The following is a 15,593-nucleotide window of genomic DNA, read 5'->3' as shown; positions in this document are numbered from 1 at the left end:
CAAACTCATTTTGTAGAATGACTGAAACAGCCAAGTCAGTGTCCAATTCCATTTTAATTAATTTGCCATTCACTTCAGTGCAAGTTTTCTTGCTTGTCTATTGTTAGTTGGCACAATGTGATTCTCAAGGCTACCCAGTCTTGTGTCATTCTCATTATTATCAGACTTTTTCATCAATAGTATGCAGACTAGTGCTCCCTTTGCAACTATAACTTGATATTTTAACTTTATCTCTTTGCTGTGCAGTCCATTTATTTTTGTCTGCCTGACATGCACTTTGTATGTGTCCTACTTTGTGGCATTTTCTGTGTGTTTCAACTTTAAATCTGCATTTGTCTGGCGTATGAGAGCCCCTGCTACAATGGTGGCACAATTTGGCTAGGGGGTCCTCCATCCGGGCACTACAATTGTATTCATGCACTTTCATTCCAGACTACAACTCAATTGTGTTTCTACCTACTGTTTTCATTAATACAGTGATCTCAACTGCTCTTTTAAATGTGAGCTTTGCTTCTGTTAGGAGCCATTTTTGAATATTTTCTTGTAACATTGAACAAATTAAATCATCTCTCAGTACATCATTACACCCATCACTGAGGTCAGCTGAGAAGATCATCGGGGTCTCTCTTCCCACCATTACGGACATTTACAGTACACGCTGCATCCACAAAGCAAACAGCATTATGAAGGACCCCGCGCACACCTCATACAAACTCTTCTCCCTCCTGCCATCTGGGAAAAGGCACTAAAGCATTCAGGCTCTCACGACCAGACTATGTAATAGTTTCTTCCCCCAAGCTATCAGACTCCTCAATGCCCAGAGCCTGGACTGACACCTTACTGCCCTATTGTCTTGTTTATTATTTATTGTAATGCCTGCACTGTTTTGTGCACTTCATGCAGTCCTGGGTAGGCCTGTAGTCTAGTGTAGTTGGGTCTTTTTCTGTGTTGTTTTTTACGTAGTTCAGTCTAGTTTATCTACTGTGTCATGTAGCACCATGGTCCTGAAAAAACGTTGTGTCATTTTTACTATGTACTGTAACAGCAGTTATGGTCGAAATGACAATAAAAGTGACTTGACTTGACTTGAACTGACAAGGCTCAATCTCTTCAATTCAGCCACATTCTGAGCTTGGATCACCTGGTCTTCAAAAGGGAGATCTGAGTGAAAGTTCTTTGGCCTGTGTTTGGCCTGGTCAAAAGCTTTCACTTATAGGTTGAGAGTGCATATTACCTACTGTGGACCATTTCCTCTCCAAAGTCTTGTTTTTTGGTCATTTTTAGAATCTTTTTATTGGTACGTAATCTTCAACAGCTATAAAATGATACAAAACTTCATCAGATTAACATGTATACAATTAATAAAGCTGAAGAAAAAAAAACTGGTCATAAAATATAAAAATGGAAAAAAAAAGTCCTGGATCACTTCTATGGTCCTGTGCTTGGCTCAAGGCATTGCATAAGCACTGAGCCTCAAAGGATAGTTAACTGCATTATCAATGCTACATTTTGTTGTTAAGACCATTGGCTTAATTAACAAGGCATGTTTTAAAAAGTGAATTGAAGGACCAGAAAAATAAAGATGTAGCAAGATTTTGGAAAAGAATTCTAGAGCTTAAAATGCTTTGATTGAAACCAACCATAATTTTCCTTTATATGACAATTTTGCAGTACATAATTCTTATTGTGCAACCATAAAAATGTATATTCTGAGTGGTTCATAAACGAGAGAGAGCCTGTTATCATTTAACTCTGTATTGTTATATTATCTTACCGATTATCAGAAAAAGTGTGATGTTTATTGATCTTGATCGATTACAATTGAAGCTGATTCTATTGATTATTTTAAGTGTCGGCAAAAAGAGTGTGCCTATAACAAAATGTCTTTTGAGACCAGCAGATGACATTAAATGATTAGATGATTTAATATATGATTTCAATGTCTTTAAACGTGCTTTTCATTTGAGCTACTGCCAGCTTTCAGAGGCTTTGTGAACGTTATTTATTCAGAGGTGGTAATGATACAAGGAGAGCTGAGATGAATGTCAATACCAGCTCAGTAATGACATGTCTCCCCATAATGATGTGTATTCTTTTATCAGTTATTTTGTTAGCCCAGGCTCAGAGGGACATGAATGATTTCAATAACGCAACAAACATTTCTGAGAAGGCACCCACCAACTGCAAGGAAATCACTTTTGTCTCACATCATTTCGGAGGTTAATGGTTAAACCACCCTTTTCATTTATTTTAAATATATATATTTTCAGCTAAGATTTAACTCAATGATTTTTTTCTCAAAGGGAAATAGCAGAAGAATCAAGCTCTGGGATATATCATTCAGGAAATTATTGATTATAGAACTCTGAGCTTTTCCATTGCGTAAGCAACGATAAGACTTCATCTGTAGCTGTTATTCTTTTATCTCCATTTTGATTAACAGGAGGCAGGGAAGATGGATATATCCTTTGGCACTTCTGGCTAAACACGACAGCAAAGGATTCACCTTTATCTTCAGAACTCATGCTGGGCTCCAGCATTACTAAAGATGGGGAAGTCCTTGAAGTCATTTCTTGACACTAGCTGTTCAACTGCCCAGCACATTTCACAGCGAAATGCAACAAGGTTGTATTGTTTTGATCTAATTCGCGGTGGGTTTGTTTAGTTCTGTCTATTTTTAAAAATTTTAGTGTTCATTTTCACCTACAGGTTACAGACTGTAGTTTTTGATGCGCTCTGGATCAGGGTCTGTTCCTTGCATGGTGTCAGTGCTTTTGCTAGCACGAGTGGGAGGGGGGTGATGCTTTTGCTGCTGCTTGTGTGAAAGGTGGTGGGGGGGGGGCTTCAAGGCTTTGATGTTCTATCATTCATTCTATGGGATCTCTTGTTTCGTGGATGTCTGTGAAGAGTAAGAATTTCAGGTTGTATACTGTGTACATTCTCTGATATTAAATTAAATGAACCTAAAACTCGTGTATATTTGTAACTATCTTCCTCAAAAGGTTGAAAGCTTTAAATATTTTAAGACACAATTGATAAGCTAGAGGGTGAATAATTACTCTACAAGCAGATGGTAATGTGGAGTTGAAGGTACAATCATGCCATCCAAAACCATGATAAATTGTGAATAAGGCTGAGGGGTCTGGGTAGCCTATTCTTGCTCCTAAATCCATAAGACCATAAAAGCTAGGAGAAGAATGAGGCCATTCAGCCCATCAACCTGCTCCACCATTTTATCACAGCTGATCCATTTTCCCTTTCAACCCCATTCTCCTGCCTTCTCCCTGTAAAGTTTCATGTCCAGATTAATCAAAAAACTATCAACCAGCACCTTAAGCAGACCCAAAGAGCTGGCCCTCTCAGCTGCCTGTGGCAATGAATTCCACAGATGTGCTGCCACCTTCTGGCTAAAGTAATTCCTCCTCAACTCCGTACTAAATAGATGCCCCCGTTCTGAGGCTGTGAACCTCTGGTCCTGCACACTCTCACTACAGGAAATATTCACACTATCTTGGCCTTTCATCATTCAATAGGTTTCAGTGAGATCCCCACTCAATTCTCCAAAATTCCAATGAGTAAAGGCCCAGATCCAACAAATGCTTCTGATACAATAACCCTTTCATTCCCAGAATCATTTATGTGAACCTCCTCTGAACCCTCTCCAATCTCAGAACATCCTTTCTCAGATTAAGGGACCAAAACTGCTCAAAAGATTCTGAGTTAGGCCTCAGTATTACATCCTTGCTTTTATATTCTAGTCTTCTCAAGATGAATGCAAGCATTACAATTGAACCTCACCACTGACTCAGCCTTCAAATTAACCTTTAGAGAAACCTGCATGAGGATTTCCAAGTCCCTTTGCACCTCAGACTTTTGAAATTTCTGGCTGTTTTGAAAATAGTCTATGCTTTTGTCCTTCTACCAAAGTGTATGACCATACACTTCCCGACACACTGTATTCCATCTGTCACTGCTTTGCCCATTCTCCTAACCTGTCTAAGTCCTTCTGCAGCCTCCCAGTTTCCTCAACACTACCTACCCCTCCATCTGCCGTTGTATCAGCTGCAAACTTGGCCACAAAGCCATCAATTCCATCATCCACATCACTGACATGTAATGTGAAAGGAAGCGGACCCAACCCAGACACCTGTGGAACACCACTAGTCGTGGGCAGCCAGCTACAAAAGGCTCCTTTATTCCCATTCTTTGCTTCCTGTTAATCAGCCAATCCTCATGTGAAGCACCTTGTCAAAAACCTGAAAGTTCAGGTATCCAACATCCACCGATTCTCCTTTGTCTATTCTGCTTGCTATTTTCTCAAAGAAGTCCAACTTATTTGTCGGGCAAGATCTTCACTTAAGGAATATACGCTGGACTTTGGCCAATCTTACCATGTGCCTCGAAGTACCCTGAGACTTCATCCTTAATAATTGACTAAAACATCTTCCCAACCACTGAGGTCAGACTAATTGGCCTATTAATTTCCTTTCTTCTGCCTCCCTCCCTTCTTGAAGAGTGAAGTGACATTTACGACTTTCCAATCCTCTGGAAACATGCCAGAATTTAGTGATTCTTGAAAGATCATTCCCAATGCACCCACAATCTACCCAGCCACCTCTTTCAGAACACTGGCATGTAGTCCATCTGGTTCAGGTGACTCGTCCTCCTTCAGACCCTTCAGTTTCCCAAGCACCTTCTCACTAGTAACAGCATTTGTACTCACTCTTGCCCCCTTCTGGCATACTGCCAGTGTCTTCCACAGTAATGATAGATGCAAAACACATTTTTACTTCATCCACCAATTCCTTGTCCCGCATCCAACTTTAGCTTCACCTCAAATTGCATGGTGAATCTATCATATTATGATCACTGCCTCCTACGGCTTCCTTTACCTTAAGCTCCCTAATCAAATTCAGTTCATTACACACACCTTTTCCAGAATAGCCTTTCCCCTAGCGGGATCAACCACAAGCTGCTCTAAAAAGCCGTCCCATAGGCATTCTACAAATTCTCTCTCTTGGGAACCAGCACCAAAATGATTTCCCTAATCTACCTACATTTCATTGTCCTTACGACAGGTGTTTCCTAGCTTTCATTGTAATTTGCAGCCAACTTCCTGGCTACTGTTCAGAATCCTGTGTTAACAAGTTTGAGAGTCCATTTGCTTCTTTGATATCAAGGAGAGACACCAACAGGTCAGAGACATGATGGAATTTGTATCTATGATCCATGTTTGAACTAAAACTACAACGAGATGTAGAGATGAATGATCCCAGCAAACACAGTTGAAAGTATCAGTAAGCAGGTTATTGGTGAATTAAGTGCCACATGATAAACAGCCTATGAAAGTTTCCATCATTGTTGTGTTGAATGTAAGCTGTAATTAGCCAAACTGGATTTTTCCTGCATTTTATGTGCAATAAATATTTGGGTAATTTTCAAAAAAGTGCTGGAGAAACTCAGCAGGTCAGTCAGCATCTATGGAAAGGAGTAAACAGTTGAGATTTTTGGGGTGAGACCTTGGGTTTTGGCTTGAAATGTTGACTCTTTATTCCTTTCCATAGATGCTGCCTGACCAGACCTGCAGAGTTCCTCCAGCATTTTGTATGTGTTGCTATGGACTTCCAGCATCTGCAGACCTTCTCATGTTTGTGCCTTGCTTCCTCCCTGGTTCTGAAGTGGCTGATGAGGCCAAGGTGTGACCTACAAAGTCTTTCGCAGATTAGGAAGGAGATGGCCTTATGGGTGGTGTACAGTGATCCTGTGAGCATCTGCAGAATCTCTTGTGTTTTGGGTAATTTTCCATAGGTTTTGGGTAGATGCCAGAATTGTACTGGTACAGGTGTAAAATGGCAGATCTTTCAACCGTATAGTTGGTATATTGCCTGGTCCCATTGCCCTTACTGTACTCTATGCTCTCTCCTCTTTCTTGAAATAAAAATTGGATGATTTGATTTGGCTGAATACAGGCTTCTGTGATACTGGGGATCTCAGGAGGAAGGTGAGGTGGATAATCCAGTTGACACACATTTTAGGTCCTGCCATCACTGAGGAGAGCAATGCTCTTGGATAATTTTTGCTCCTGTTTGCCCTTCCCTGAATTAGATTCCATGGCCTTCTCCATGGTAAATACAGAGGAGAAATATTCATTTAAGACCTTGTCCATCTCTTGGCAGGAGTTCAATTTGGATGGATGATTTGTGATGAACTAACTGGTTACTCTGATCCATAATTGGATCAGTACTGAGTACACTCAGTCATGTTTCCTTACCAACCAATTAAGGGAGTGAACAAATTAGATCTTTGGCTTTTTGTGCCAGTCTCACAGACTGATTGTTTAATTCAAACGTTCTTTTTCACGGTCTACACAAGGCTCAATTCAAATTTCAAGTGAGATTGAAATCGTATGAGATTGTATGCTCTCCCTGTGACCTTGCGGGCTTCCTCCAGATGCTCCAATTTGCTTCTCAAGATTAACAGTATTTATCACAAGTGCATCAAAACATGCAATGAAATCATCAACTCAAATCAGCGAAGATTGTGCTGGGCAGCCCTCAAGTGCCATCATGATTCTGCTGGCAACCTAGATCACCAGCATCTCATAGCCCTGACCCATAAGTCTTTGGAATGTGGGAGGAAACCACAGCACCTGGAGGGAACTGACATGGTTACGGGGAGAATGTATAAACTCCTTTGTGACAGTGGTGGGAATCGAGCCCTGATCTTTAGGCTGCTGTAAGGTGCTGCGCTAACCACTATACTACCATGCCACGCCGCAGGCTAAAGGTGTGTTTATTGATTGTGCCTCGTGTGTAGGTGAATGGTAGAATCTGCAGGGAGCTGACAGAAGTGTGCAGAGAATTAAAAAGAACTTGTGCAGGGTTAATGTAAATGAATGTTTGGTGATTGGTGCAAACTTAGTTGGCCAAAGTGCCTCTTTATGTGCTGTGCTCATAATTGCTCCTTTGCTACAAGGCATCAAATTAATTCTGCTACATCGACTTAAGTATGTGCCCTTCTTCCAGTTTATGGTGGGACTTCCCAAGGTTTTGGGAGGACTGGTGATCAAGCATGCAATTGTGCTAAACGCTCACATTTGGACAGAGTACAAGAATAATTTTTATGATTCAGGCCCTCTCCCAAAAGCTGCTATCTCCCACAATTCTCTCTCATTTGAACTTTACTTATCTTAATTTCATCAAATTCTGCATGGTTTACGCTTCCTGGAATTGCTCTGTTGTTTATTCCAAGTTTAAAGTGTTTTCTTTTTACATCACCTTATATTGCCGTTATGCTGAAACAAGTCATTGCACAACCCTTTCTTTACATTTTCGCAGAACCCCAATGGTTTATTCTCTCATATTTCTTCCATTCTAAAACACTTGAGCTTTTCAGCTCGGCCATTTCTTGCGTCTCCTTTTTTATTGTTTTCTTACAAGCAAGTTTTCCAACATATTCTTCATAGATTTGTCTGCAGGCTGCTGGATACAAGACATGAAACAGCAACTAATATACCAGGTAGGACCCTTTTGCACACATTACAGCATGAGAAGACACCTTGACAAGAATAAATATATTCAGATAATATCAGGTGGTGGGGTGGAGATACATTCTTACAGAAGCAGGCTTCCCTCTGCTAGCCTGCAGGACATCCTTGGGAGAGGCGTAGCACCTGCTTAGACCCTCGATCAGGATCAGTGAAGCCATGGAAGAAGGTGATGGATGATTGTATGAGCAGCTGGTCCATATCACAAGTCCCAGTTATGCACCCTCTGACACCAGGAAGAGTACTGATATTGGCTGGGGTCTTGTAAAGGCACTGCCCAGAAGAAGGCAATGGCAAACCACTTCTATTGAGAAATTTGACAAAGAACAATCATGGTCACCGAAAGACCGTGATCGCCTATGTCACACAAACTTAGGGAATATATTCTCTGCAACTATATTCTGAACGAACTGGACTCGAGTGATAAAGATGGCTGCTCTAATTAGCTCCTTACCTTCATTAGCTTCTGGCTTGGAGTTTTTGATGAAAGCCGAGAATTTTGCGAAGATATCATTCCCGGCTGTGTTGGATTCTGGGTGTTTTGTTCCAAGTTTCATGTACCTAGGAACAAAAGGTAAATAAATTAAGAAATGTAAACTATGCATTACAAATCTATTTTGCTGTTCTAGGATGAATTTATTCCACATAAGCTTGTATACATGGTGTACCACCCCACAGTGACCAGGGTTTTATCCTGACCTTTGGTGCTATTTTTGTAGACTTTGCACACTATTTTTTCTGTGACCTCACTTGTCTACTCAAGGTCCTCATGTTTCCTCCCACCTCTCAAAGTCATGCTAGTAGGTAGGTTAGTTGTCTGCTGTAAATTATCCCTGAGTATACAGATGGTAGAAGACTTGGGGCATAGAGAAAATAAAATTTGATACACTGTCAAAAGACAAGCAAAAACCAAGAGTCTGGTCAAAGGCCAAGTATTAATGAAGTACGAATGTAGAGTTTTGCTGGGGGAAATTTATAATTCAGGGAGTCAGCGTCAGAAGATATGGCCACCACTAGTTAATATTAGGATACACAAGACGGCTGAATTAGAGGAGTGTTCCAAGTTCAAAGTAAATTATGATCAAAATGCATATATATTGCCTTATAACAATATGGAGTTTCAACATGACATCTAAAACTTCTATAGATGTATAGTGGAGAGTGTATTGACTGACTGCATCACAACCTGGTATGGAAACACCAATGCCTTTGAACAGAAAATCCTACCAAAGCTGGTGGGTTCATCCTGGTCCATCACAGGTAAAGATCTCCCAATCATTGCGCACATCTACATGAAATACTGTCATAGGAAAGCAGCATCCATCATCAGAGATCCCCACCACCCTGGCTGTGGTCTTTTTGCTTGCTGCTACCCGGTAGAAGGTACCAGAGTCTCAGGACTCGTTCCACCAGATTCAAGAACGATTACTACCTCACAACCATCAGGCTGTTGAATAGAATGGGATAACTACACTCACTTGCCTCATCATTGAAATGTTCGCACAACCAATGATCTCACTTTAAGGACTCTTTATCTTGTTATCTCATATTCACATTATCTATTGCTATTTATGTATATTTGCATTTGCACAGGTTCTTGTTTTCTGCACTGATTAACTGCTATAGTTAATAACAGGATATAGCTCCATAGATTAGCTGAGTGTGCCAAGAGGAAATGTATGTGTGAGTTAAATGTACTGTGTTGTGCACCTCGATCTGGAGGAATGTTGTTTCATTTGGCGGTATACATGCATACGGTTGAACAACAATAAACTGAACTTGAACTTGAAAATTCTGGATGAACTCAGCAGGTCCAGATGTATGAGGAACACCTATATGTATTTTGTGTATAAGGAATACCTATACATTTACAGATGGTTCTATTTTCATGAAGCAATACTGTTTATTATTTTATTATTGTTATAAAGAGTTTATTATTGTTATGTGTGCATCATTATTAAAATATTCACACAACCATCTACTCAAAACAATAACCTTTAAATGACTTTCCTTAATATTTACCATTCCACTATTAACTACAGAGCTACTACTCTTAGTTCTTTTAATGATATACAGTACCTCACTAGTGCCTTAAGCTTTTATAGCTGGGGTTGTAGTGGGGAGGAGCTCCCACTACCTATTAAATGCTCCCAGTGGTGTTCGCTTCAGATTGCCTCTGACAACCATGTCCAGCTCCTGGCCTTCATGTGGGCTTAGCCACTAAGCCCGGCAAAACCGTTTCTACTGACAGGAAGCAGGAAAACACGGGTTACCAGTGCCTTGAGGCACCACTCGTCACCTTAGCCAGAAAGGGCTTGTCAGCCATGGTTGGCAGATCATCTAGGAGAAGGAGAGCTCTGATCTCAAACCCCCCCTATACCCCCTCATGGGGAAGACTTCAGGAGTAAACTTAGAGGGAAATGTCCTGAGCTGGATTCAACTAAGGCTGTCCTTGTTGCGTACAATGCTGACTAGCAACTCCTGCGATGCTGCTCTCACCAAACCGTAGTTGTCTCTGTTTCTCCTTTGGGTTTCGTCAGATGCACAGAGAGGGGGAGCTTGCCACATGGGCAACAGCTTGCCCTCCATATCACACTGTCCTGGACTGCATATCTCGACAGCTAGGACATAACATCCATGGTTGATCCTGACCTATGGAGGCCTTAGACAATATTTCACAACACTGATCGTGAAACAAATATACAGCTGCATTCAAAATAAAAATAGAGAATGTTGCCAAACTAACAGGTCAGGCAGCAACTGCAGGAAGAGAAACAGGTCAAGTTGTTAACAAAGCCGATCAGCTAAGTTTCTCCAGCAGCTTATTATTTGCCCCGATTACAGCAGGAGTTGACAGTCAGTATTGAACGCAATACAGGATAGCCTTTGTCTCTCATGCCTCCAAAGTTAATTCCAGCTCGATGAAACATCATTAAACTGAAGCGTTAACTATGTTTACATTTCTGCTGAAGCTAAGTATTTTAGATTTGCATCATTAGCAAGTTATTCTGGCTTATTAGTGGTCTAACATCTTATGACCTTTTCATTCTGTGGAGGACTAATTGTAATATCATGCTAACCAGCACAAAGCGAATCTCACAAAGGTTAGCTCTGCTAATCTTAGATGCTCTGATATAAATGGAGCTCTTGCCCCTCAGCTAATTAAGAGTATCCTTCAAAGTAGAAACTCAAGAAATTCTGCAGATATTGTAACACACACAAAAAGCTGAAGGAACTCAGCAGGTCAGGCAGCAACTATGGAAGGGAATAAACAGTCAATATTTCAGGCCGAGACCCTTCGAAGCAGATACTGGTTAGCCAGACTGAAGATCAGCATCTGTCGTTAGTTAACACAGATGCTCGTCAGCCAGGAACTGCTCTGTATTAATCAGTTCTCCTTAAAATAAGGCATAGCTTTGAAAAAGTCAACTTTATATGAATTAAGGAGAGAGTCATTACTAGGGAGTGGGCATGAGGCATGTGATGGATATTCACTGTCCAGGGCCCGGGGAGGGCCTTTTGGCAAAGCTCAGCTTTCTAACACAGCTGCTGACACTTCCAGGGGTCAAAGAGTAAGTTAAACTCCCAACAAATATCTCCTGTTTAACTTCCTGTCATAAACAGTCCTCAGTTATTAATGTAAATTGTAAGCAGTAATCAATCTGTAGTTAAAAGATCAGCTTAGCAAATAAACAGCACTGTCCATAGAGGACAGACTGATGGCCCACATCACAGGGATGGTTGCTCAAGAGATGCAGTGTAAGACAATGAGTTTATGTTAATTGGCCTGCATCAAACCAGGCAACTATGGGTTTAAAAATTTGCACCATTGTAAACAAGTTCAAGGAAGCTTGCATCACTTAGCACATCAAATAGCTGATCTATCAATAGTTGGGAGATTTGTGCACTCAGAGTGTCAGCCCTCAGACATGTCCTCAGAAGCTTTTAGACCATATGTATGAATGTCCTAACAACGATATATCACATGCACGTGCAGTCGCCAAGTAACAACAAAGATCAGGTTTGATAGGAATGGTCAAGAAGTGACAAGAAGAATAATAGAAAGTCAAGGCACTCCTTTGCCTTCAAGTGTTGTGATGGATGACTCATTCATCTACAACACGTTGGCATTGCTTTTTAGCTTATAGGAATTGTACCCATGTTTTGGAACCCTTAAAGTTGAAAAAATCATTCACAATTTGGAAATCTTTTATGATAGAAATCCTCTGTGAGTTTTAAATGTGTCTTTAAGAATTTTATATCTACATTTAAATGTGTCACCAAAAATAAATGAACTGTGTTTAAACTGGAAGTATCTCCTTGCTAGGAAGTGGGGGACCCACCAATCAGATAATAAATTACGGCAGTTAAACTTGTTGTGGAGGTTGAACAGGGAAGTAATATAACCTTTGAAGAGTAGATGGCTATAGTATAACCTCCTTTTAGTGAGGGTATCCATAGCTACCTATAATCGGATTGGGCTTAAAATCTTCAGTTGAGTTCAGAACTTCACAGACAGCAAACCCAGTATCACCACAATAGAGTAAAAAGTTTGCATTATGGACAACCATGAAGGAAAGAAAGGCTTGGACTTATAAAGCATCTTTCACAAGCTGAGGATATCCCAATGATATCTCTGTCAGGTTTTTCCTTCACTTAATAACTTAGTTTCAGATTCATAACCTAAATAGCTTTAAAACCTTGCAAAGGGTCTTCTTTTTCATTAATAGAATACATTTGGTTTTTTAACCTTAATAAAATCTTCTCTTGCTCCCCTTAGTAAATTTAAGCAAAAAGATGTGTCATTTAGGCATTGTGTCATTGTGTCATTCAATCCCTGTTTGCTTCAGAAAGATGATTTAATTTATGTGCAGTGGATTTCAGTTAAGTGGGGCACATTGTAACCAGTACATTTTGGCCCAGTTAAGCAGCTGCATCAATTAGACAAAGTTTCATGGAAATAGTTATTAAGGTATAAAAAAGTCAAACTACTGTTTAAATTAGTAATAAATTATGTATTTAAATGAAATCTATTAGAACATTACCAAAACTCCTGCAGTAGCTAAAAAATTGTGTATTATTTCTGAATAGTTATCAACAGAGGAATTAATGTAGTGTACGCTGCCATGTTCTTTTGATTGACTATAAATGAACAAAATCAGCACAGACACCTAGTGCAGATAATGGACTTGCTTCATACAATGCTTTCAATGATTGCATCCCCCAAATTTTCATTTTCATTCAAGAAGATTGCTGATACCTTCAAATTCTTCATAGTTCATAACTTGTTGAAGTAGTGAAATCATTTCATTTTCACTCCCGGCTATTTCTAGCGTCACCAAGCCTGAATGCTTGGAACCACAGTGAGCAAAACAGTTCAGAATTATATAACTGCTTATTACTCACCAGCTATCAGTGACAAAAATCACTGCTGTTTCAACACAAACACATGGAAGTGATGCTATTTTAAAAACTGTTCGCTCTATGCACAATGTGAAGACTGGCAGTGACAGATCGTGTATGCGACTGACAATAGTTAGAAATCGTTCAGCAAAGGTCTCTATCACAATTAAGTGGCACAGTACCCAAATAAACAAAGGAACTATGGGTTATTTTCTCAATTAGTTTCTCTTCTTTAAGAGTTGTCCCAAATAAGTGGCTACCCCGAATAACTGACAGCCCAATTAAGCAGAATCCATTGTACTATGTTAGATATCACAGGGTTAGGGAAGTGAAAATCTAGTATTCCAACGTGTGTTGAAACTTTGATGGTTTTCTCTGGAGCATCAGAGGCTGACGGAAGATATGATGCATTATGAGAGGCATAGATAGGGTAGATAGAATTATTTTTCCAGAGTAATAATGCTGAATACAAAGGGCATACATTTAGGGTGATAATGGGGGTGGAGCAGATGTAGTCAAGTTTTCTTTTACACAGAGGGCAGTGGATGACTGAGCTCACTGCGCTAAGACTAGTAGTGGAAACAGATCTGATAGTGGTACTCAATAGGTTATTAAATGGGAACATAAGTGAAGGAGCCATGTATCTGTTTTCTACCTGCATTGTATTCTGTGTGTTTTGCATCTATTATGTTTATTATGGTAACCAGTCACATGGATGGGGGCATGATAAAAGGAATGGGAATAGGTTATGTATTCTTGCTTTGTGCTCTGCAGTTTGCAGTTGATGACCAATGGATGTCATATTCTTTGTTGACTGCTCAGCTGCACTTAACTTACACTTGGGTACATTTAAGTTTCATCGCTTCAAGATTGTATGCTTGCTAATTGCTAATAAAGCATCAAATACATATCTTCAACTTTTGGAACAATCATTATTGGAGCTGAGAGTGCGCCATACAAGTAGTGGTAATTAGGTTTGGTTAGAATTGCCTGCTACGATAAGTGTGTAGCAAATGGAGGGATATGGATCATCTGTAGGCAGCAGGGATTAGATTAGACCATAAGACCATAAAGTATACTGTAGGAGCAGAATTAGGCCATTTGGCCCATCGAGTCTGCCCTGCCATTTCATCATGGCTGATCCAATTTTCCTCTCCGTCCCAATCTCCTACCTTCTCCCTGTATCTCTTCATGCCTTGGCCAATCAAGTATCTATCAACCTCTGCCTTAAATGTACATAAAGACTTGGCCTCCACAGCTGTCTATGGCAAAAAAAATCCACAGATTCACCACTCTCTAGCTAAAGAAATTATTTCTCATCCCCATTCTAAAAGGACGCCCCTCGATTCTGGGGCTGTGTCCTCTAGTCATTGGAAACATCCCCTCCTCATCACTCTATCAAGGCCTTAATTTTTCTATAGGTTAATATGACATCAGCTGTTCACAGGCATTTTGGGTCAAAGGGATTGTTTTTACAGAATGCTGTACTAGGCTGTGATCTATGTTCTGGGGTCCAGGAGAAAACCGAAAAGATACATCGGCTACTCTGTCATTCAGTATACACCAGTGGGGTTACTTATGCAGCCTCTGCCATACACAACCTTCTTATCGTACTTTTTAAAAACATTTCACTTCCATTCCCCGAAAGAAAACAGTTGGGAAAACATCCTCAAGCTTCTTTGAAAAAGCTGGCCCTGGTTTTAACAGGGAGCTTGTAGTGGCACACTATTCATTCTGCAGCTACACACACCATCTGTTTCTGATAGGTTTGCATGCTCCAGGCTTACTGATATTAATATTGGGGATTTGCTGCCTGCTTCAGCCAGATCAGCACCACTGAGAACGCTCTCAAAATTTTAATTACCTGGGGATTTCAAAAAAAACATGAATGCTCAAAGATTTATAAAAGGGTGGCGTCATTACATGACACAAATCCTCAGATTTAGCATCAAGAGTGTAAACACTGTGCCCTGCAGTGCTTTTCAGCTCAAATTAAACTGCATGCTCTGCAAAAACCTGTGTGGGGTGGGGCAGGGTTGGGGTGGGTGGGGGTGTGTCGCGTGTGCAGACCAACCCAGCCCTGAGACACCAGGCAAGGTCACTTGATTCCAAACAATTAGTTTATTGATCATTACAGAACGTCTCTCTGTTGTTTCCCGCACTCTCCCTTCCCCTTCTCCCAGCCATGACTCCCCTCTCCCTGCCCCCTTCCCATTCTCAGTCCACAATAGAGACTCATATCAGAATCTGATTTATTATCACTCATATATGTCATGAAATTTGTTATTTTTGCGGTAGCTGTACAGTGCAATACATCAAATTATTACAATACTGAGCAAAAGTCTTAGGCACAACATACTATGTGTGTGTGTGTGTGTGTGTGTGTGTGTGTGTGTGAGTGTATATATATACCTAAATCTTTTGCACTCTACTGTACATTTCAGTGAACATACAAATTACAACAACATTATTGCAGTCTAAACTATTTAAATTTGCTCAGCCTATTTTGTGGATTTGTCAGAGATGGGCATTGTGCTAAAATTCCAATGGAGGTGAAAAGCTGAAGAAATATTTTGAAAATGAAGATTCTTAATTAAAATCCAAGTCCCCAGCCTAGTCACCAAGCATGCTTGACTTCCAGGGA

The 15,593-nt window shown here is 40.3% G+C and overlaps 1 protein-coding gene across 1 annotated transcript in view; it reads right to left on the bottom strand.

Annotated features, from left to right (window-relative positions):
* Window positions 1-15,593, bottom strand: part of LOC132383501 (chloride intracellular channel protein 4) — a 154,425-nt gene that overhangs the window by 17,775 nt on the left and 121,057 nt on the right. The window contains exon 4 of the mRNA XM_059954536.1: window positions 8,001-8,107. Coding sequence (XP_059810519.1) covers window positions 8,001-8,107 — 107 coding nt within the window. The remainder of the gene's footprint in view (window positions 1-8,000; window positions 8,108-15,593) is intronic.

This window comes from Hypanus sabinus, chromosome 30 (assembly GCF_030144855.1).
Source record: "Hypanus sabinus isolate sHypSab1 chromosome 30, sHypSab1.hap1, whole genome shotgun sequence".
Taxonomy (NCBI): Eukaryota; Metazoa; Chordata; class Chondrichthyes; order Myliobatiformes; family Dasyatidae; genus Hypanus; species Hypanus sabinus.
This window is presented reverse-complemented; position numbering and strand designations above follow the sequence as displayed.